The 24,474-nt window shown below is 31.3% G+C and overlaps 1 protein-coding gene and 1 long non-coding RNA gene across 2 annotated transcripts; both read right to left on the bottom strand.

The window, feature by feature from the left end:
* Positions 1–7,495: 7,495 nt before the first annotated feature.
* Positions 7,496–9,430, bottom strand: LOC146898208 (uncharacterized). The gene is made up of 3 exons (XR_015022816.1): positions 8,464–9,430; positions 8,251–8,328; positions 7,496–7,660 (listed from the first exon to the last, which is right to left on the bottom strand). It is a non-coding gene; the product is annotated as an uncharacterized LOC146898208 (long non-coding RNA).
* Positions 9,431–14,283: 4,853 nt separating this feature from the next.
* LOC146898209 (chaperone protein dnaJ 10-like) lies at positions 14,284–23,494 on the bottom strand. The gene is made up of 10 exons (XM_085738976.1): positions 23,375–23,494; positions 23,167–23,284; positions 21,898–21,957; positions 21,607–21,689; positions 18,523–18,688; positions 18,292–18,421; positions 15,542–15,700; positions 15,279–15,451; positions 14,873–14,953; positions 14,284–14,731 (listed from the first exon to the last, which is right to left on the bottom strand). The coding sequence occupies exons 2-10, from the start codon at positions 23,251–23,253 to the stop codon at positions 14,651–14,653; spliced, it is 1,020 nt and encodes a 339-aa protein (XP_085595102.1). The 5' UTR covers positions 23,254–23,284; positions 23,375–23,494; the 3' UTR covers positions 14,284–14,650.
* Positions 23,495–24,474: the final 980 nt, after the last annotated feature.

A 24,474-nucleotide genomic window follows, 5' to 3' on the forward strand; every position in this document is an offset into this window, starting at 1 on the left:
TTGAATTATATAATGTGTAAAATCATGTTACATTATCGACGCATGTTAATTAAATCCTAAGAAAAATTACTAGATCAAAATTTGGTAACCCACATATATATTATATATAAATTAAATATTATTAACGAAGTTAAAAAAATTGCACCCCCTGACTCAGGGTCCTGGATACGCCACTGGATGAACCCTTATTAACTTTATTTGAAGTAGTGGGTTTTGTTAAAGAATAAAAAGGAAAAAGGATGTTGTAATTTACCTGCAATATATAGTAGTTAGGTTCGATAATATAAGTAACTAGAGTAGTGAGTTGACATGAAGCAGGCACTGAGCATGAAATTTAACACCGGAGATACGAAGTCCAAAGAGTATAATTTGATTAAAAAAATAACTGTTTAAATACAAAATACACTGTCCCTGAAGAGAAAGAAAAACAAATTAAACGCTATATAAACTAATATCTTTTTAGTTTGTAAAAGAAGTTTATAATTGTAGTATGTATAAGAGGTATTAGCCTGCAAGTATACCTAACATACAAGTGATAACTAATTACTACTAGAAGATACTTGTTCAAAAAAATTACTACTATAAGACAAAAAACCAACAAAAATTAGAGAGGGAGAGAGAAATAAATTATATTTCTGATCACTACTTTAACTTAAGTTTAAGTTTTAACTTGTCTCTTAATTTACAAAGTTATATCATTGTGGTTTTTCTCAAAATATGTTGTGGAGATGACCATGTTGGTATAATTTACGAATAATGGAAAGAAAGATTCTGATTTAATTTGATTAGCAACGTCATGGTGTATTTGGTTGGAGTGCAACGATATATATCTTTCAACGGAAAAGTTGTCAATGCTGGGGAGATTGTAGATCAAATTAAGAGATATTGTCTTCATAGTAGTTTATTTGTAGGAAGGTAGAAATCAAATTTTGTTTTCTCAAATTGGTGAGTTAATCCACTCACTTGTCTTCAATGTATTTGATATAGACTTGTTGTACTAGCGTTTGAGTATCCTTGTATCCTATTTAAATAAATTTTTGGTTATACAAAGAAAAAAGAACACCGAAAACAAATTATAAACAAGAAACAAGTTTAAAAACATATTTTAACCAAGAAACAAGTTTTTTTTGTTGGTAGAAGCAAGTTTAAAAACAAGTCGAAAATGATAATCAAATTAAATGGCCTTTTTTTTTAGGGGAAATAAAATGTTCTTTTGAAAGTAAGTTGAGGAAGAGGAAAATATATTTTTTTATCAAAAGGAAGAGAAGAAACCTTTTACTAAAATGTAACATTTTTTATTTGAAAATGTGGAAGGGGTGAGAAAATGATATTGGTGTGATTATTTAAATTAGTTTTTAATTTTTTTTTATTTTTATAAAAGAATGAGAATAGTTCCATTAGTTGCAAGTAGCAGATGATTGACATGATATTAATCATAATCTTTATCATAATGTATTTGGCATTATGAATTTGATCTCATCCATAAGGCTAAGTTTACTAGCTGAAATGGAAAGTAAGAAAGCATGCTCAGGAATTAAAGGAAGATAGGTCTAAAGGTTATGTTACACAAAGTGATATTAGGTTGGCATTAAAATAATATTTATGCTTTGTAAGTGCTTCCAATTATCCCTAACGACAAAGATGATGCACCAATTAACAATGAAAGGACATTTGTGGAGAATAAAGATGAGCACTTAAGATTTTAAATATTCTTATCTTTTTTACTTCTTTTAGTTTTAGAATGTTTGTGAGTTCCCTTAAGTCAAGCATTATCTTTAATTTGAAGATTCCTCCATCTCTCTTGAAGACTATGATTGGTCAACTTGCAAGGACTAATTGGTAGAACACACATCATCTTTTTCAAATTTTGGACAAGAACTGTGATGGAGCAACTCTAAGATTTTACTCCCTCCGTCCCTTAACGTAACCCCTTTGCATTTTTCACATTTCTTAAGAAAAGTTGTCGGTGTAATTAATGTGTCTGTTTTGTGTATTAATATTACCAAATTGTCCTTTGTTTGTATGTGTATTAAATTTGACTATTCATATTCCAAGCTAAGTTAGTAGTATTTATTAGGGGTATGTTTGGGAAAAAAGTAATAAATGCATCTAGTAATTTGAAAAGGGGGTTACATTTAGGGACAAAAATAAAATCAAATGGGTGGTTACATTAAGGGACGGAGGAAGTATTTCACTAATTGCACAGCTAGTAATTAATAATTGACGAAGTGTGTTTGATTGGTTAAAAGGTACTCCCTCCGGTCACTATTATAAGCAAAAATTCATTTTTTAGATTCATTCAATAAATAATGTATGTAGTCTATATATAGACCACATACATCATTTATTAAATGAACCTAAAAAATCAACTTTTGCTTATAATAGTGACCGGAGGGAGTAAGTGCTAACATAGAACAAACTTTTAAAATATTGAATAACATCGGTTTGTCGTGTACGATATTTGATGGATAAAAAACTATTTTGGTATTTTAGCAACGTATTTAAGACAAAAAGTTGTGTTATAATTTAGTAAGAGACAAAAATTTCACTCTTTGTCGAGTCTCTTGCCCCACAATTTGTCCAATTCCATAAACATTTTACAATTAAACACAGTACATATGGAGTTGTGTTATGTCCAATCCCTTATTTTATTTTTTTAATAGATGAAACACGACATAAGAATGTGTTCGTTTGGTTGTAGTCTACAACTCTTAGAATCGAAGCAGAAAATCATATTAACATGGAAGTTAGACTTTGTAGCTTGTGCAAATTACGGTGAAGTGCAAGAAAATCACCAATACTCTCAACCAAACATATGATTAGAGTTAGATACTACTTCCTAGCATCATATAATCAGCATACGCACTACTCACTAGCAAAAAATGGAATATGATTAAATACATTGTAACATATTTTTACAGACATTGTATACTGAATAAACCCTATAAACAATCCTACCTCTTTTTAAAATGCCTAAATACTTTCATTCAAATTTTATAGTTATTGTTGGTAAAACAATAACTACTTTTACGCATATACTTTGATATTACACGATCCATTTCCAAAAAATTTGGTAAAACATTTTAAATAGATCAAATTAATTTGATAACAACTAAAGCTATAGGTAAAAATATTTACTATTTTTTGATTCAAAATAATATAATTTAAAATTTAACTGAAATGATAATAGTAAAAAAACTAAAAAACTAAAAAACTAAATAGCCCATAATTGAGAAATTTTAGAATTTAGAATTTTAGGCAATTTAAATGATTCAATTAAATTGCCTTCATGTCTAAATATTATTATTTAGATGGAGTAATAAAAAAATATTATTGTCATCATTTTTGGGCAACTTTTATAAATTTTTAATTTTTTTTGGGCCAAATATGAAAATTGAAATTATTGGTCAATTTGCAAATTCCAAAAATTTTAAGGCGTCAATTTAAAATTTTGAAAAAAAAAGGGGGATAAATTTGTAATTTCCAAAAAATAGAGGTCAATTTGCAATTTTTTGGGGTCAATTTGGAAAATTTGTGGATCAAAATGCAAAATTTGAAAAATTAGAAGAATGAAGAAATTTGAAATTCTTATCTTTTAACTTTAACAAAATACATCATAAATTTCCATCATTTTGAAAATTCTCCAAATTATCATCCAAACAATAGAATTCATCTAAAAGTATTTGAATTCCCTAAAAACATTACGTTACCTCAAAACATTCACTCATCCAAACACACTATAATATGTTTTTTGTTTGTCGATTTAAAATATTGGGTCTTGCTGACAAGTATCCAAAATATATTTGTTAAATGTTCAAAAATAGAAATAAAAAACATGATTTTAGAAACATATTTGCTGTTTTTTTTTTTGTAGACTATACTCTCTCTGTCTCAAAATAATTATCTCTTTAACATTTTTTTCTCTGTCTCAAAATAATTGTCACTTTAAAATATCAATGCAACATTTGTTTTTTTCACTATTATATCCTTATTTATTTCATTTCATCCAACTTAATTACTCTACTAACTACAATTAATAAGTGTAGTTTAGTAAATGATACTCCCTCCGTCCCATAATAATAACCGAGTCGTTTGCAAAAAAAAAATAAAATATATATATATATATATATATATAGGGTTATGTTACAAGACACCCTTTGGTGGTGTCTTTTATCAAGCAACACCTTAAGGTGTGATTTTCACTTTTTAGTTATAACTTTGCTAAAAGACACCTTCATAAAAGTAAGTTGGTGTCTTTTCGCAAAAGCTCATAGAGTAACTTGATAAAAGACACATTCACAAAAGGTGTCTTCTATCATAACCCATATATATATATATATATATATATATATATATATATATATATATATATATATATATATATATATATATTGTCCCAAAAAATTGACCCATTTCACTTTTTAATACAACATTAATTACTTTTTTTTCTCCAAATATAACTCTAAGTAGTTAATACTACTTTCTTCACATGTGGAGTCTTATTTGGACAAGTGCAATCAATATCAATATCACATCCATTGCATTACGAGACCAAATGGTAAAGGCTAATTAATTGCATACTACTTCTGAAACATGATTTAACAAATTAAATTTATATTCAAGTAGTATGCAAAATTAGCTTTTAACTTAATCTAATGTCTCCGTGAGTTTAACTCAGTTGGTAGAAACTTGTATTATATACGCAGGAGTCAGGATTCGAACCAAGACACCCCTACTAATTCACCTTAAGAACCAAGACACCCCTACTAATTCACCTAAAGAAAATGATTTTTTAGCAACTAAACTACTTGACAAAAAAACTTAATCTAATATCTAATATGGAGAAGTTTAATTTTAATTTAAAAATTAAAATTTTACAAATTTTAATTAAATATGAGATAAAAGTTCAATTAGTATGGCAAGTTTAAACTAAAAGTAAAATAATTTTTTAATATTAGATGAATCATACATAATAGATTTTACATCATTCTCATGTATGAAATATAACTCTCGGAGTCATATATTTTAATCAATCAAAAACATCATCAACTACATGCATGACTATTGGAGACATGTATGTCATGTGAATGATTATTATATATGTTAGAAAAACAAGTGATTGTAAATTTTAAACCCTATTTTTTCTTAAATGTCAAATATTAGTAGTTATTTATTAGATTAGTATTTACTCATTCGTTCGTGTTTGAACTCAAGACTTCTAACTCCTTGCCCTTTGACTCAACTCAATTCCTTACCCTCCATCAAGTTCATTTTACATTTCTTCTTAAAAAAAACTTATATTACATTTACACTACCAAATAAACCTCATATTACATTTATTTATTACTAGCGTTTAAGCAGACACTCCGTGTCTGTCTATCCGCTTTTTTTTTACTGCGCTAATGCATGTAAATTATAAACAATGTTTTTTATGAAATTTTAATTTTGATTAAAATTATATGTATAGATGTTTGTGACTTTTAAAAAGTAACAGACTATGTTTATCTTTAACCAATAATATAAAAAATAAAAAAGCTTATCTTTTTCGAAAACACCAACAATATAGTATTCTTAAAGACAAACTTGTTTAAGGGTATAACTGGAATAATGAAAAATATAACCCATAAAAATCATGTATTCGGATTCCTTTTACATATTGTTATAGATATAGATAAAAACTCTTATATTTTTTTATAACAACAACAACATAACATTCAAAAGTAAAATTGTTTGAGGGTATAGCTGAAATAATGAAAAATTCAGGCAAAAAATAAAGGGTTAATTATGTTTCTAGTCCCTACAAAATAGCGACCTTGTAAGTTTAGTCCTTACTTAATTTTAATAGCATTTTTAGTCCCTATAAAAAAAAATTTACGTATAATTTTAGTCCCTGCTAAAACAAAGTTTGATTAATTATCCTTAAACTCTTAAATTTTTGAACGATTTTTTTGAGACAAGATTAGAACACTATGAAAGGTTCGTTTACTAAAATTTAGAATTTTCAGACATGAAATGAATTAAATATGAATTTTTTAAAACGACAAAGTTAAAGATAAAAAGTAATAAAATCTGGATGTAGAAATCAAATTTTGAGATAATTTTTTGCGGAGGAACTTTTAGTAATGTTCTAAACATGTCTGCAAAAAATTGTTCAAAAATTTAAGAGTTTAAGCATAAATTAAACAAATTTGAATTGAGTAGGGACTAATACTCAGGGCAAAAAAACAAAATTAGGGACTAAAAATGCTATTAAAATTAAGTAAGGACTAAACTTACAAGGTCGCTATTTTATAGGGACTAGAAACATAATTATATGTATAGGTGTCTGTGACTTTTAAAAAAATGTTTGTAACTTTTAAATAATAACAAAATATGTTTATTCCTTCAAAAACAACAAAATATGTTTATATTTTACCAATAATATAACAAATATAATTACTTAAAAAAATAAATATAATACAAATTCTTATCTTTTTCAATAACACCAAAAAATAGCATTCTTAGATCTGTTTAAAGATACAACTGGAATAATTAAAAACTATTTACACATAACATTAAAAAAAATAGTATCCCTCCAAATATTTAAACATATAATTAAAAAAATGTTTTTTTAAGAATATTATTAATAGAATATTGTTTCTCTAAGTATTGAACTTTTTTATTATTTTTTTCTAAATAAACCAATAATGTTAACAAATTTATAAAAGTTTTTCCGCTGATTTTTTTTTTTTAATATAAGGTTTCTATTTGGAGAAGTTAACTCAGTGTATTTTAGAAATAATAGAAGAAAAACTAATTACATAAATAACTCATCTCTAGTCAAAGGCTCCACAACAACATCATTAGATTAGGTAGTTTTTATATGCTGTTTAATTAAATACAATCAAACACATATAACCTTAAATAGGAAAAACATTATTATCATCATCATCATCATCATTATTTAATAGTTAAAAATCAATTAGCAACTAAAACAAAATAATATTAAACAAATGCCCATTTCGTCAACCTTCAGACAAACTCAGGTGTGTTTGGATGGGGAATATATGGAGGGAATGTAATGTTTTGAGGAAATTCAACTACATTAAGGTAAATTCTATTGTTAGAGCTCCCATGCATGTTGACTCCTTCAATGAACAAAATGCCCATTTCGTCAACCTTCAGACAAACTCAGGTGTGTTTGGATGGGGAATATATGGAGGAAATGTAATGTTTTGAGGAAATTAAACTACATTAAGGTAAATTCTATTGTTAGAGCTCCCATGCATGTTGACTCCTTCAATGAACAAGAGACCACCCGGATCCTTGTTGGAATTGTAAAATAGAAGTTGTAACGCCCCGGATTTTTAATCCAAGACATTAATTAAATATTATTTATTCTTTAGAAAATATGAGTATTTTTTTTTATTAACTACTAAAAGAAAAGTAATAGAAAAGATATCTTGAAGGAAAATATTAAAATGAAATAATAGAAAATTATTCTTGAAAATGGATAATTTTCGAGCAAGAGAATCAACTTCCTCGTTTTCTAAAGAATTAACATGAAAAGTAATAAACTTCAAATATCTTTCAATTACAATTCAAGAAAACCCAAATTTGTTTCCCGCGCACGTACAAGCTAAACATCATTCTTGCTTCAAATCTTCAAAGTCATCAATACCTAAAATGTTGGTTGTAAGGGGTCAGTATTCCTAAACCACAAAAATACAATCATAAAGGTATAAAGGCACATGATAAGAAGAATAATAAAACACTCACCACATAAAAGTCAAAAGCTCAATACAAATAAAAGAAATTAAAATACGAACTTTATGCAAATGATGCATGAGATGCAACTATAACATGATCCGGATATCGCCCCAATTGGCACAAGAATATATTGCCCCATTTGGCACAAGAACAATCGCCCCATTTGGCAAAATAGTTTTAATCGCCTCATTTGGCAAAATAGTTTTAATCGCCCTTATTGGCAACCTATGACACAACTACATGTCATGCTATGCATGATGCGCACTCTTTGAAATTATATCACCATTTTCAAATCATCAACTAAAATGTTCAAACTTTCTTTTAAAATATTCATCACATTCATCAAAGCATTTTCTCTAAAGAACAAGATAATCAAACATAATGCCATGCTATGCCACAAAAGATGAGACCTTTCCACCAAACATGAAATGCAATAAAAATTATCTTCCATCTTTTTATTTATATTAAAGTTTCCTCCTTTTATTAGGGAAGGGCCCTTACCTTTGGGTGCATTTCCTTCGACACAAGACGTCCCTAAAATTGATTCTGAATTGAACGCACTAGCAAGTGTTTGAGGTTCTACATGAATATAGAAATACAATTGGAGAGGTTGATAATAATACATTGAGATAAGGAAAAATATTCAAAGAAGAAAAGGACTTACTACTAGAATATGAACAAAAGAATTGAAAGAGGAAAACAATGTGACTTTACCTTAAGACATTGTACAAAAATAGAGTAGTTCAATGGGTGATGTTGATGATTGGAGCGTGAAAAGGTTTCTAGTGGAGGGTGGCTCTAATGTCTTTCTTCCTTTAGGTTTGTTGTTGTCCATTTGTAGAAAACAGCAAGTAGTGGTTCCTTTGAAAATTTCTTAGACTAAGGCGTGAAGATTTGGACATGGCTATCGTTGATTTTAAAATGAAAAGGTTACTACAATAAAGGGAAAGAAAACATCAGCTTGATCAATGGGAATTAAGGTAGTAATTGTTGTGTTGTGAGATAGCAACGCAGGGAAAATAATAGAGATTAATTGGTCAAAGGATTTATTCATTGTGAGGAAGATAAAGGGTGGTACAGCCCAGTGTCAAACGAGTTTCCAAGGAAAAGAATTAATATAATTGAAAATAGAGGGTAAATGGGGAATGGAGTGATGTAACGTATGGAACCAAGAAGGGAGAAATAAAATTGGAGATGCTAGTCAGTATTTAGCTCGTTCAACCATCCATTTAATGTGGGAGTAACTTGCATGATTATAGACATGTGAATGTTACGTGGAAAAATAATGGAAGGGTCTTGTTAATGTTCCTAATAATAAGGAGTCATTAAGGCACGATTAAAAGCACACAGACTATGAATAAATATCAGCATTTGACCAAGTAAATATTGATAAATGGGAAGTTATGCAAGGGTAGAGAAAATTAAGTGATAAAATTGCCGCAAAGGGATGAAACCGTGATGGAAGGTGCAAAACTTCACTCGACGTTATGTGCTTCATTTCTTCCACTTTTGATACATCAAATTTTTCATTCCTCTAGATAGTGGAATTTCACAGTAGGGTTAAGCCTTGCATCATTGTGGTTCAGTTGAAGGTACCCTTTTGAAAGAGGCATTGCTTTCTTTGCAGCAATGTTAACCCTTGATTTATTGATGCTTAGTGGAAGTATTGATGCTTCCACTAGGATTTGTGGTGGTTCAGGAAGTCTATTTTCTGGCTTAGAATCAACTAAGAATGCTATGCAAGGGTTGTCTTGCATTCCTTGACCAACCTGTTTCATTTCATGAACTAGTGGAATGTTGAATTTTTTCAATTGTTCTTTTGGTCCAATGCTACTTAGTAACAAAAGTTGAGGGCTACCTAATGCACCTGCTTATAATATAACATTGATGACAGTCCGTCATATCACATTTTTAGATTCTTTTTAATTAAGTTTTAATTCTATTTTTATTTATTTAGTATTTAATTTAGAGTCATTTTAAATAAATTATCATTTTCTTATTTATTGAGTCAACTAATATAGTACTACCTATCATTACTATGGATCAATGACTACATGATATAACAAAGGGTGGCCTACTTTGAAGTGTGGTACAGTGAAGTTAAAATGACTAAAATCATAACTTAATTGAAGTGTGACTACACGTGAAGCAAGTTTTGGTGAATTAGAAGAAGAAAAACAAATGGGCCTTTGACCCAATCTGCATTGGTGACCCGAGAGAAAGGAACAACACATTATGATAAAAGAGGGTTAGCATATATATATATATATATATATATAGGGTTATGTTACAAGACACCTTCATAAAAAGTAGTGTGGTGTCTTTTATCAAGTCACACCTCAAGGTGTGATTTTCACTTTTTTAGTTATAACTTTGATAAAAGACACCTTCATAAAAAGTAGTTGGTGTCTTTTAACAAATGCTCATAGAGTAACTTGATAAAAGACACCTTCACAAAAGGTGTCTTCTATCATAACCCATATATATATATATATATATATATATATATATATATATATATATATATATGAAGCTTAGGGTGGGAATAGGCCAGGCCAGGCCAGGCTTTGATAGGCCTGAGCCTGGCCTATGGCCTATCATAAGCCGTTTTTCTTGGCCTGACCTGACCTATTTAAAAGTCTGGACTGGCCTGAAAGCCTACTTACAGGCCTACTTTATATTAAGGCCATCAAATAGTTTATTTAGCCTACTAAATAAGCTAAACAAGTCTTAAAGCCTACTTAAAAGCCTATTTAACTACAAGTAAATTTTAACTAGATTAAAGCCTACTTAAAAGCCTATAACAACAAAGCCTATTAAGGGACTAATAGATAGAGAAAAAGATATTTATATTTTTAATGTATTCAATTATTTTAATATAAAAAAAACATTTTTTAATAAATAGTATTAATAGGCCAGCCTATTAGGCTTAACAGGCTTTTCTGGAAGCCTAAGCCTGGCCTATTTAACTAAACAGACTTTTTAAAAAGCCTAAGCCTAGGCCTATCTACTAAACAGGCCAGGCCAGGCCAAAACAGGCCAGGCCGTAGGCCCCTGTAGGCCGGCCTGACCTATTCCCAACCCTAAGCTTAATCAACTTCACTTATCATCACCTTCATGATACTTTGAAAGAATATCCCATGCTTCCTTTGAACTAACTGTTTTTGAGATTCTTTCAAAATTTGCTTCATCAAGACTTTGTTGAATCAAGAACAAAGCCTTGCAATCTTTCTTCTTCAGATCTTTGTATGCATTCCTTTGCACTTCTGTGGCATTCACAGCTAACTCACCAATACCATTCTGCACAATTTCCAACAAATCTTGTGCTCCAAACAGATTCTTCATCACTGCACTCCATCTTTCCCAATTGCGTGCTTCAAGAATTGGAAGATGAGTGTTGAAACTGCTGCTACCATTCATGGTGCTTCATGCAGCGTTTCTACCTTGAATTTGCTTGATTGAAGATCTCAATTACCCCTTAGAACGAAACCAAAGGCTCTTGATGCTAATTTGATAGCGCAGCTTGTTCCACAAGCAACAATTTTAGGGTTTCTAGGGTTTTCTGGTTTTGTGATATTTTGTGAATTAGAGAGAATGAGAAGAAAGAAAAGATGGTAGAATTGAGAAAGTGAAATTTTGTTATTGATATATGTACAAGTGAATTGGCTTATATACAAGTCTATGATAGTTTGCTTGAAGTACAAGCTAAGTAACAAACCCTTAACAACCATAAGCTATATTCTAGGAAACTTGTAACTAATCAATAACAAACTAAAAATATAATGTGATTAAACAACTAACATGATTACATTACTTGATTAAACTTGAATTAACAAACAAACTAACAATGTTGAAGATGAACAGTCAACAACAACAACATGCTCACATAAAATAGGCATCGAATGTTAAAAATTTGTTTATATATCAAATGAGATTCATAGATTCCCTAGGCAAGTTAATTGCTGGAAATGCCGTGAGCTGATGAAGATGAAGGTGCGAGGAAGAACTAACTAGGTTTAATCAATTTTAATCTAAGGGTTGATATTTATTCTCATCATTCTCACATAAAAAGACCATTCTTATAGTATATATATTGTCTACATTCAGTGACGTGTATAAATTCTCCAATTCTATTGCTTCATTTTTACAATTCTCCAATTGGATTTGATATTAGCAACCTAATATCTGAATTGCAATAGTTTTGAAACTCTTATAACTTCTTCCACTCGAACATTAAATAAGACAAGATAGACATTTCATTTTGAAGTTTCGAAAAGTATGCAACAGGTATTGAAGTCTCTTTCACAGTCCACCCATCTAGTTGACTTAATATTTCATTAACCCAACTAAATTTACAATTACATAAACCCTCCTACCTATATCCACTATCACAAATGTAACGAAGTAATTAAGTGAAACTAATAGGAAGGGTGTATTTTAATTGCTTATGCCACAAGAACAGATGATTTGGTATCAAAAGGAATAGAAGAAAGGTAAACTAAATAAGAAATGTAGTTTTAGAAGAATTTAAAGTAAACTAAATAAGAAATTTAATTTTAGAAAAATTTGGAATAGTCTCCTTTAAAAAATTCAATATTTGCATGTCGAATATATTGCACCTGAAAACAAATTTTATAATTGGTAGAAGAAAGGTGAAATACATTTTCTCACTTGTTTCACAATAATTTTCAATGTACAAAGTAAAAATTCTTATATTTTTTAAATCTGCTAGTGTAGATTGTAGAGACTCGCCATTGCCAGCCCGGTTCCTGGCAATGGCATTCTAGCAGCCTTAGCTAAACATTTCCTTTCTTTAAATTATTGAAAATTGCTCTTTGCTCATTCTCTTAATTCAGCATGAGATAACGCACGTTGACACTTTTAAAATTGGGTCAATCATTTTTTAAGTTGGTTCAATCGATCTTAAAGGTGGCAGCGTGAGTTAACTCATGTTGAAAAATGGTGAACATGAGTTAACTCACGCTAAATTAAAACAATAAGTAAAATCAAAAGTGAGAAGAACAATTTTCCAAATTATTTATGTTCTCGTTCATTTCGTCCAATGTACGTGGTACTACTAGCTAGCCAGTAGCCACTATCATTGATCCATAGTCACTCATCTAGTTTAGGGTTATTTTTTTCTTAAAAGTTTTTATAATGATGTAACGAACTTTTCTGTGTTTGATATGAAAATTTGGAAATGAATACAGCAGAATTAACTTTATTTAGATGATAAAATTGAATGTAACCAAAAAAAAAAAAAAAAGATGATAAAATTGAATCACATTAAATTATTAAAATGAAGCCACCAATATAGCCGCATTTAATTGTTCAACCCGACCTAATTTTCAATTTAACTGGTTGAATTAATTAATAATCAAATAGTACGATATAATTTTTTTAGGGAAGTACAATATAAAATTATTCTCTTTTTTTTTTTTGACAAAAAAATTATTATCTCTAATATTAACATAACATAGCCTTGTTCTCGTGAATAGTTTCGGTCGATAGAGATGATGTATTCAACAAGTAACCACCAATAGAGTCATTCAATGGTTCAACCTGACCTAATTTCCAAGTTAACTGGTTGAATTAATTAATCAAATAGTACAATATAAAATTATTATCTCTAAGATTAAAACAAAGACTTAAATGCACTTTTGATCCTCTATTTTAAACTTAATTGGAATTTTAATCCTCATTTTTCAAAACCACTATTTTAGTCTCCCTATTTTACATTTTTTGGTTTTTTTAATGCCCACCAATTTTGGTGATCTGTCATTGTCATTAACGACGTGGCTATGACGTGACAATGTTTTTTGACTTTTTTTTTTTTGCGGTGCAATAACTCTTTGATTTTCTTCTTAATACTCCAACCTCAGACTTAGAGTCCCTATACTGGTATTTTACACACTAATGGTAAACATTGTTGAAAATATAATGTACTCCTAATCTTCTCGCCATCTTAACCCTTCTGAGAGGTCCCTTCATATAAACCTAACAATTATACCATTCACTTTAGAAATTATTGTGTGGAGTGAGAAATAAAAAGTAGGAGATCGAAGAAATTAGGGTTCATGTTAATTTGATGTTATCAAATCTGATACATTTTCTTATTATAATTTAATTCAATTTTTGATTTTTTTTATTATTAATCAATTAGTTTATACATTTTGTATGTAATTAATTATCTATGTTAATGACATGAAAAACTTAATTAGCTAACAAACATTGTCATGTGATTAACGACAATCACAAATCACTAAAATTGGCTGCCCAAAAAATGCAAAATAGAGGGTCTAAAATAGTGGTTTTAAAAATAAGGGGATTAAAATTTCGATTAAGATAAAATATGGCGATCAAAAGTGTATTTAAGCCTAAAACAAAACATAGGCTTTTCCTCGTGAGCATAGTTCAGTTGGTAGTAGAGACAATGCATTCAAATATGTTCGGATCGTAGTTCAAATCCCAGATTCCCACGTATTCACCTTAAAGGTGACACTCCCTTAACCCCAAAAAATATGAAATATAGCCTTGCACACAATAAAAGCAATAAATAAATAATGAAAATCTGCCAATACACAGAATGTCCATCCATCTACATATCCTCTGCCCAATGAAATAGGAATTTAGGATGGACACTTGAGTTTTAATAACACAAGTCATTAATTGCTTTACAGACTATAAGCTAGAAACATACATGCAGAATGGACTATGGTGAAAACTCACAAATCAAAGTGAAAGTATATATCATGCCAATTAAAAGTAATAGCTTGTTTTTTTTTTCACTTTTTTTCTTTACAATAGAAGAAATAAGGTTCAAATTTCATTTAAAGCCAAAAGGGCACAAGAACATGATCAACTCAATAAACAGCCATACTGAGCAAACTGAACAAGATGATTATGATGAGGAACCAGCTTCCACCTGCTTGTCATTTTCTCGGCGTAGACTGTTTTCTCTCCTAAAAGCATCCTTAGCACCCTAAGAAGCAAAATGAAGCATTCTTAGATAGATATCAACAAAATGTAACATGTTGAAATTTTTGCTTCATGTTAAAGTGCAACCACATGATACAAACGGATGCACGGTGCAATTAACTACTGAGTTCAACAAAACACTTACTTGAAAGATCGTTCCTAACTGTTTCAATGCTTTGGCCCGAGACACCAGAACGTCTTTGGACACACTTGGATCTTTAAGAACCTGAGAAAAATAACGAGTATTTTCTTAAAACATGTGAATTCTGACTAATTAATATTCTAATACTTAAATTATGCTTCGGTTCACCGTTAGCTTCCTGAGATAAAAGACAGCATTGACCCAAGTTGTTTGTAGAATAAATACTTGAATTATGGCATGAACCATGAATTCAAGGTTTAAAAAAATGGAGAAATCCATGTTTTTGAATTAAGGCAAAATGAAATTTTTCAAGTAGGCTATACGAGGTAAGTAGAAGGAATATATCATTTATATGATATCAGTCAAGAGTCTAATTTTTAAGCTATGGATAGAAAATACTGCAACTTACTGCTTGACAAACATGTGACAAAGTTGATTCAATATCAATGACATTAATCTTCCATAAGGAATTAATCATGGCATCCTTCTTATCTTCAAGAGCTTTCATTATGTTTTCTTCTTTATTTTCTCCTTGATTCAGCTTCTTGACCTCTTCTTGTATTTGAATTAGAGACACAGCTCCTACAGAAGCAGTTAAGTTCTATTAGAACCTACCAAACCAACTCTGGAAAAACATTTCAACTTGATAAATTACTATAGTCTGCTACATACCTGAAGCTGCCGTCACTTGTGACTTTATACGGTGTCCTTTGTCTCGCACCCACTCGGCCAAGAAGGGGACATTCATAAACCGAATATCCTTTCCAAGCTCTTTTGCTGCTTTTCTTGTGTAGATATAACCGATTGTATGTAGCATGGCCTCTCCAAAAGCTGAAAATAATGTAAGATGTTAACAAAATTCAAGGAGTAGAAAAGGACCAGGAGTGAACAAACAATTTTCCTAAGGTTGTTTTAAGAGAGTAACAAAACTGGTGAGAGGAAGAGAATTACATATCTACTGGATACATACACTAGTCTGCTTGGGAGGGGGGATTTGGGAGGGTTTTGGAGGGCTAGGACTATATTTTAATATATATTTGAGATTTTGAAAATTTGAAAGAATGCATGATATAAGATCATATAACAATGAGGATGCTAATTCTTACGAAACAATAACCAACGAAAGCGAAGAATCTCTTCAAACAGTTAATAAGGGAACCGCTAAGCGCTAACCATATATGAAGGGTTGTAACCAAAGAGCATAAACAATTAATAAGAAGACACATATTATTCTTTGCTTTCGTCTTCCATTTTCTTCGTAAAGTTTAGCATTTTCCTATAACAATTCAATCATACTTTATTCATTTTTAGAAACATTTTATAGCTTATTTAGAAATAGAAAAGGAAAATAAAGCTCTCTCCTTCCCTCCAAAATTCACCTCCCAACCTGAGCCTAAAAGTAATAACTACAAGAATCTCAAAATATTGTAATTAGTGTGATTAGAATATATTATCTTCCTAATAACATCATTTACATATTTCAAACATTCTCCCTCAAACTAGAGCATAAACGTAATACATATTGGGCTTTCCACTTTATTAGAGGTCCTCGGTTCCAATTTCTAAATATGATTGGGACTATCGTGATATGGATTGGGAATAAGATGCAACACAGCACATTTATCACATACAAATGCCATTTGCACAAAATCTTCAAATTAGAACTGTTTGAACAATTGTCTTGGCCAAATAAGCACATAAGTGATTGAGGCCATATCATGATACTATGTTTTGGCACACTATTGTGACCGCTAATTCCTTCTTACTATTTTCAAGATATTGATTACTAATGAAAACAGAACACCCAAAAACAGACCTTCTATATAATTGGTCTGCACCGGTGAGATTAGATCAAAATTTAATAATAATTTAAAAGTTAATACATTGACATGTATGGTTATGTTGTCCACGAGTTATGGTTTAGTGGTTGAGTTCAGTAATCCAAGAGTACATAAAAATCACTCAACATTCGGTTTCATGATCCATTCTTGGCACAAATGAGGTAGAACAACTACTACAATCTCATCCTAATAGTCCAACTACTGATAGACAGGACTTTAACAGACTAAACTTTATCACATTAAAAGTTCTACATTTTCCTTCAGTAGGACTCAAATTATGTCATTCAAATAACATAAGGAAGCATTCTGCTAGAATCTAAACTATATATGATTAAGTTTGAGTTCTACTTTCTTTGAAAAATTCCATTTATTATCAGGATGTAGAAAATAAATGATGCATCATAACAAAGTTCAGGTAAACAAAACTTAAGCATCAACATCAATAAACGAATAATGTCTTTCAGCCCTTGTGTATGGAAACCTCCAATAGTGCCCAAAAAGGTCTCACTTAATGGCCAATTAAAACACACGGGTTGGCAATTCAGCACAGACGATAAATTGATATTCTTGATAATGATAAACTTCAGTTGTTGAATCTTCAAAATTCAAGACCATCATTCAATAATACAATAGAATTACCATAGTAGTCAATAGCGGCCGATAGCGGCCGCGCGTAGCGTAGCGGCGACGAACCGCTACGCTTATTGTCGTAGCGGTGCGGAATGAGATAGCGGCGCTATAGCGGTCGCTTCAGCTGCTATAGCGGCATAGCGGAGCGGCTGCTTCAGCCGCTATTTGATTTTAGTTGAAAATTTTCAAATTGACACTATTTTTAAAACATTTTGTATGGTTTCAAAATTTCTAAATTTATTTTAGGCATTTTGGGGATTTTCTGTTGTATGGTTTCTCTGTTCTTTTTTTCTTCCTCTGTTTTATGGTTTCTCTTGTTTTATGATTTTTTTTATTTGTTCCTCTATCTTTTGATTTTCGGCATCTTGATTTATGAATGTCTCATGGGATTTGAGTGTTATAATTATTTTATATTAAATATAAGTTTTTTTTTTAGAAATATGTAAGTTTGTTTATACATTATAACATTATTCATGTAATTTGTTCAAAAAATAATCAAATATCGATGACCACTTTTTGTCATACCACTATACGCTAACCCGCTATCCCACTTTTGAGGTCGGCCTCTACGCACCACTATCCGAGATTGACTACTATGTTGAATTTTGATTAAGACTTTCGATACTTTGTTGGAGACTTTAAAGCTTTCATAAGATTTGGGTGTTTTGTATGATTTATGAATGATTCATGAGTAAAAGCTTTCATAAGATTTGGGTGTTTTGCATGATTTATGAATGTTTCATGAGATTTGAATGTTATATTTAATTTTGTATTAGATCTATGTTTGTTTATAATTTATAGTATTATTTACGTAATTTGTCAAAAAAGTTATTAAATAGCGGTCATAGCGCTATGCACTATCCCGCTATAGCATTTTTGGGGTTGGCCGCTACGCGCCGCAATCCGCAATTGACTACTATGAGAATTACAGAACAAACGGAAATGATTTACCAGCTTTTGAAAGATTACGAGCTTCAGAATTTGCCCATTTTGTAAATTCTTCTTCTCGGCCATCAACAAATGGTTGCAAACGGTCTTTCAAAACCGATATCAGCTTCTGTTCTCTTTCTTTCTGCCATACCTACAGGTAAAACAGTAGGAAACAGCTTTAAATACCAAAGTAGGAAACATTACAGTGGACCGTGAAAAACAGCATTAGAGCATTAGATTAAAAAATAATACTTTCATCTTTTCTTGAATTTTCTGCATACGAACTTGAGGCTCCGGTGAATCTTCCTCAACTTCTATAGATGCTAAAGAAGCAAGTGCAAGTATTCCAATATACTCTTCGAAAAATTCACTTCCAAAAAGCATTCCAAATACAGTTGTAGGGTCCATCATGGCATCTCTGGAAAACAAAGAAAAAAAGGTGTATTTAACCAGTTTTCACAATTAACAAACAAACTCAGACATTCTCTTACATGCTGTTAGACTGGTATACCAGAAAGAAAGTAACAAATAGTTTCTTCTTTATTGCAAGAATATAATTCTGGAAAATACAATTGGTAACACCAGAGGAATTTGACTCTTGACTCTCCTACTTCCTTGCAAAATGTCCATAAAAATGAACCCCTCTAACTCCCACCTACTGCTATGATGCAAATAGTAACCAAAATCTGACAATTTACCAACTAATTAACTATTGGGTTCCCTTGGGCCTGCTAATTCAGCAACCCTTCTTTAAAGCATGTGCGTTTTACACAAGGTGAAAACAAGTGAAAGCTGTTCGAAACTTCATCATCATTTGCCATGAATTTTCACAATCAGGAAGGGTCTGCCATTTGACCAACAACTCTGCTTCCCTCTTGTCATCGTCACATAAATCTAGGTAATCTTGTAGCTAGGTCTGTGGTTCCCAATTTTCGGATAAGTCATCTGGTAGGGACTGGGGTTGTGATGCACCAAAACAGCCTTCTCCAAAGGCAGACATGAAACATTGGATACACTCTACTATGGGGTGGCAGAAGTAATATGCATGTGACTGACCCTCTACGCACTCTACAGAGAAAAAGCTGATAAGGGCCATAAAATGGTGGCGCCAACTTCTCATTCCTCCGACCTTGGTCTACATAGCTACGTTTTTAAGGAATTCTAGTCATGTGCCTGGAATTCCACCTCTCTTCTCTTCTTGTGAGCCTACTCTTCACGCGATCTTAGCCCTTCCCAAATTCTACTATAATTAACGCAGCATGTTTTCCTTTTTGCTAGTTAGTTCATAAACTTCCTAAACTTTAGAAGGATAAGTACTCCCTTTTAAAAAGAAGAGGGGGATCCACCCATAAATTGCCTGAAAAAGAGGTCATTTTGGTTGAACCGTTATAGTTGGTATTGAACCAAATGAACCAAAATTTAGGACAACTCGTCTAGAGAGGCCACTTTATAGGACAGTTCAAAAAAGACATACGAGTCATGTCTCAACCTATTCAGGTCTTTATTTGATACCTATGCTTGGTATCTGTTTGAGAATGGTAAGTTGTACTAAATTTTAGTTGGCTCCCGTTTGCTCAAAGAGCTCTGACCAGAATTGACCAAGGAAAATTTGGTCTCTATCAATATCAGTACCTAGTTTAAGTCGTTTGCGACCAAATTTACCCATCGCCTTAAGAAGTAAAGGACATAATTCTTTTGGCAGATAAAGCTACCTTGTTTGGAGTAAGCAACCTCTATCCCAAGGAAATATTTCAGCTTTCCCAAGTTCTCTATCTTCAACTAGGATGCTTACTTTTCTCTTAGAGTCTGCTTTTCAATTTCTTTGTTCCCAACAATGATTATATCATCTACATATACAAGTGTGAGCTTTACATTTTGAGAATGTGTTATAAAGAGAGTATGGTCCCAAGGAAACCATAGCCTGAGTCAACCACCCAAACCAAGTACAGGGAAACTACTTGATGCCATATAAGGTCTTTCTTAATTTACACACCTTTTTCCTTCCCTCAGTCAAGTCATGTGCTGACGAATCTCCATATATTCTTCCTACTCCAAGTCTCAAAGAATAAATGCATTCTTAACATTGAACTAGGGTAACTCTCAGCCAAAATGTGTTGCTAAAGAGAGGATAATCTTAATTGTACTGAGCACCTACTCTGTTGCTAATTGAGAGCCCATATTGACATTGATTTGCTATATGACCAAAGTATTCATTATAAGGGGTTTGGGCAATCCCACATTCCCACTCGTTGAGCTAGCTCTTAGGGTTGAGTGAGACCATATTAACATAATAAAATAAATATGTTAACTAACACAATTATCATCAAATTCATAAACAAAATCTATCCTGCACCATATCCTCTTGCATGTCATATTTTTTTCCGATGCAATACAAAATGGGGTATTTCATTCTCTCGACATATAAATTGAAATTTAGTAAGATTACTTGGTATGATTAGTATTTGGCCTCTACTGAAAGTTTGATAGCTCATAGCTCTACATAATGGAAAGTATTCACAAGTCTGGCATAGCAAGATCAAATTATAGTTTTTCCTATCGCAAACAGCTGAACAACTTTCTCTGTATGTATATATGATTTTGAGGCGAATTGCTTTTTTAAAATTTCTCCGCAAAATCATGATTATAACAAAAGATGAGCTAGCTCAAATGCACACTATTATCTTCAAGAAGTTTCCACAAAATTTGGTTAGGTCTACTTTCTAACTTCCAGCAACAACAAAAAAAAAAAATTTTTATGAGGTTGGGAACCACTTGTATTGAAACAAACACTATGTTGGGAAAATAATGGGTGGGCAATATGTGTAACCACCTGCTGTAAAAGGGAGTGAAAGTCTGACAGACTGAGAAAAAGAGGGGAGAGAAAAATGATACACATGGATTGAATGTTGTTTTAAGCAACAAAGAAGCAAGACCTCCCAAAGCACCCTATATTTTACAGGCCATTTTCGGGACTCACATGACACTGATATCAGGTCTTAGAATTTAAATTGGGCCTAAGTCCACCCTACAAAATTAGCTTGTAAGGCAAGGACTACTCAAGCTTTAAAAGTGTTACTTAGGCAAAATCTCTAGGCAATGCGGGACTAAACCCACCCCTAACACCCAATACAGTCAGGAAAGGAACATACAGAGAGTGTATACAGTGAATATTGCATATTTTGGTTCCAGCTTCAATCTGTCTAATAATCGAATTGTTGAATATAAAATGAAAGACATTAAACAGCTAGATAAGGTTCACCATTTTATGGAGCTTCATTGCTTGCAATCTAATATTAGTTAATTACTTTTCAGTCATGTAAGGTTCTATAAACTTACTGTGACACCGCTGCCTTTCCATTTTTGTCATATGCTTCACGCTTCTCAGGATCACTTAAAACCTGGTAGGCCTCGCCAAGCAGCTGGTATAGATATTAAACTTAGAAAAGTATATTGAAAAAAAAAATCAAACTGAATACATAGAGAACCCCAAAGGTATAGATAGATATCCTTACATTTAGCACTGTTTCTGAACATATAAACGTAAGAAAGATGTAAATAATTATGTTAATAAAATCCAGTAATATTTGCTAGTATTATGAAGCCAAAACATGGATTCTAAGTGCATACCTGAAAATTTTCTGCAGCCTTGGGATCCCCAGGATTTTTATCAGGGTGAACAATTCTTGCCTGTAAAATGGAAGAAGGTTAGAAGGGAGGGAGATATTTATCTCGAGTCAATGAAGTAAGACAAAACAAAAATGTATGACACTATCAAAAATGTACTCTTCTAAATTAAATAAAGTCGGACCTGTTGCAGATCTATTACAGGAATCCTTTTAAAATTTATATCAAATATTTAGAAAATGAAAAATAAGAAATGTAATCTTCCAAATATTGAGTGAATAGAAGTCAGTCGATTTCACCCTTGATTAAAGGGAGAAATAAATCAAAACTGACAGATTAACTCAGCAGACTAGACTAGATCAATAATTATGGCCAGCCCTGCATTTTGTTGCCAGTTAGGTGTTGTCTGGAATTGAGCAAACTTTCAGTTACAGGCATGACAAGATCATTAGGCAACTTCAAGAGTCCATTTTTTAAGGGCTTATTGAATTCAAAACTTGATAAATAATTCAAATAGGGGCAGCAGCATAGTATCTTAAAAGAACCGAAGCAGCTGAGTTATATGAACTGTGTAGTGATACAAATCTCAGAATGAGTACAAATTTAGATAACAAATTGAAGCCATATTTTACAAAAGTACCCTGATTGCTTGTAAAATATAAACATACGATATAATCAAATAGAAATGTTATTGATGAGTGTTAGGAACACTCACTCTCTTATCCAGTTAAATCAACGTAGGTCCCAAACTTTGGAAATGAATCCCAAATAAATGACAGGACCCACATGAATTTCACCCAATATGAAAGTGGACGTTAAAATGAGTGTTGAAAAACAGTGTTCCTAGAATTCATGTGGCAGGACCCAGATGAATTTCACTCAATAAAAGAGTGGATGTTGAAGTGCGCGCTGAAAAGAAAGTGTTTCCAACACTCTCAATGTTTTTTGAACATCAAGTTGGGACATCAAAATTTGACAAATTTTTAAATTGTTAGCGCAGTTCAGACACGTACTAGCGTAGTTCAATGAATGGTTAATGGGTGTATTAAAGATTGGATAAGTCATTATAAAAAGTGAATAAAACAATAATTTTGATGCTTCTAAAGTCTATATCACATGTATCCGTTAAGCATCGGTATCCGATATGGAAATATTCCGAATTTTAAAAGTTCTCCAAATCTAACACTTTAGATAACCAAATACTCACATCTTCAAATCTCAATTTATGACAAAATTAAAGGGCAATAAATCAATCAATCATTAATTAATTACCTTAACATAATAAGCCTTCTTGATATCTGCAGCAGAAGCATCAACACTAACACCTAATGTATCATAGTAAGCAGTTTCCTTCACCATTTTTTGTGATATCAAATCACAATTCAAACCTCTAAAATTATGCAAAAAACAAAAAAAAAGTAATTAGTAGCATGATATATATGATTGGAAAGTGAAAAAGATGATGAAGGAGTTTACTAACCAAGATTTTCGAAGCAACCCAGAAAGCAAAAATGAAAAAAGTTTCCAACTTGAAGAAATTGAGAGAAAGAGCTTCGACATGAACCAGATTTCTTGTGGATCCGTATGACAAAAACGTTGTTGTCGTTTACTAGGTAGCTGTCTGAACATAAGGATGAGACACGTGCTAAAATGCTTTTATTTATGATTGATTTATGATAGCGAGTATATTATTGCATATTTTTCCAAAGACTTCTTTTGAAGTTTTTTTTTTTTATTATATCCTCATTTTAGGAGGTGCATTTGATTAGGATTTTAAATGATATTTTTTGTTTAAAAATGTTTTGTAAATTTTAATACTCCTTTTAAGATTTTTAAAGACTACCAATATTTATATTTGAATTTCAAATAATTTATATTAGATTTTAAAGGTTGAATTAACTTTATTGATTTGTAAGATTTCAAAAGACTTTACGAATTTTAATAAATCATTGAAGAGAAATAATTATAACACTTTTTTTTTTACAATATTCTCATGTTTAGACTCTCCTTAGAACATAATTATCGGTGGGTGGTATTGCAAATTTTAGTCCATTTGTGACAAATCCTCCCATAGAGGGATAGATATTTGATTAATATTTGATTAAAGAAAAACGTTAACAAATGCTTTTAGGGCATTTGGTAAGGACTTTGAGGTAGAAATTTTATCTTGAAATTTATGTACTCAAAACATTAAAACATCCAAATGCAACTTTTTCTACATAAAAGCTATTGTTTCCATCTTTTCATCTTTAACAGATGTTATGGGAACGCTTGTTAGCAAGGCTCTTATTTTAGTTAATAGTTGTGTGTGTGCGCGCGCGCGTGTGTGCGTGTGTGTGAATAAATTGTAGTTAAATGATTTAAATAATTAAAAAGTGTGTGGTGGTAATATAGTAATATAATGTATAGAGTGAATTCCATTTATACCACCAAATACAACTCTTATGCGGGTTTGGTTGCTATGAGGTGTTCGGATAAACTTTATGCTTCTTCAACTTTAGAATCTAGAGTTGTACTTGATTCTTAGTGTACTTGTCAAGATGTTCTTCAACAAATATTTTCAATCTACTTTCATGTTTA

This window comes from Medicago sativa, chromosome 8, assembly GCF_051527215.1.
Source record: "Medicago sativa cultivar Bolivia chromosome 8, Bolivia_mono, whole genome shotgun sequence".
NCBI lineage: Eukaryota > Viridiplantae > Streptophyta > Magnoliopsida > Fabales > Fabaceae > Medicago > Medicago sativa.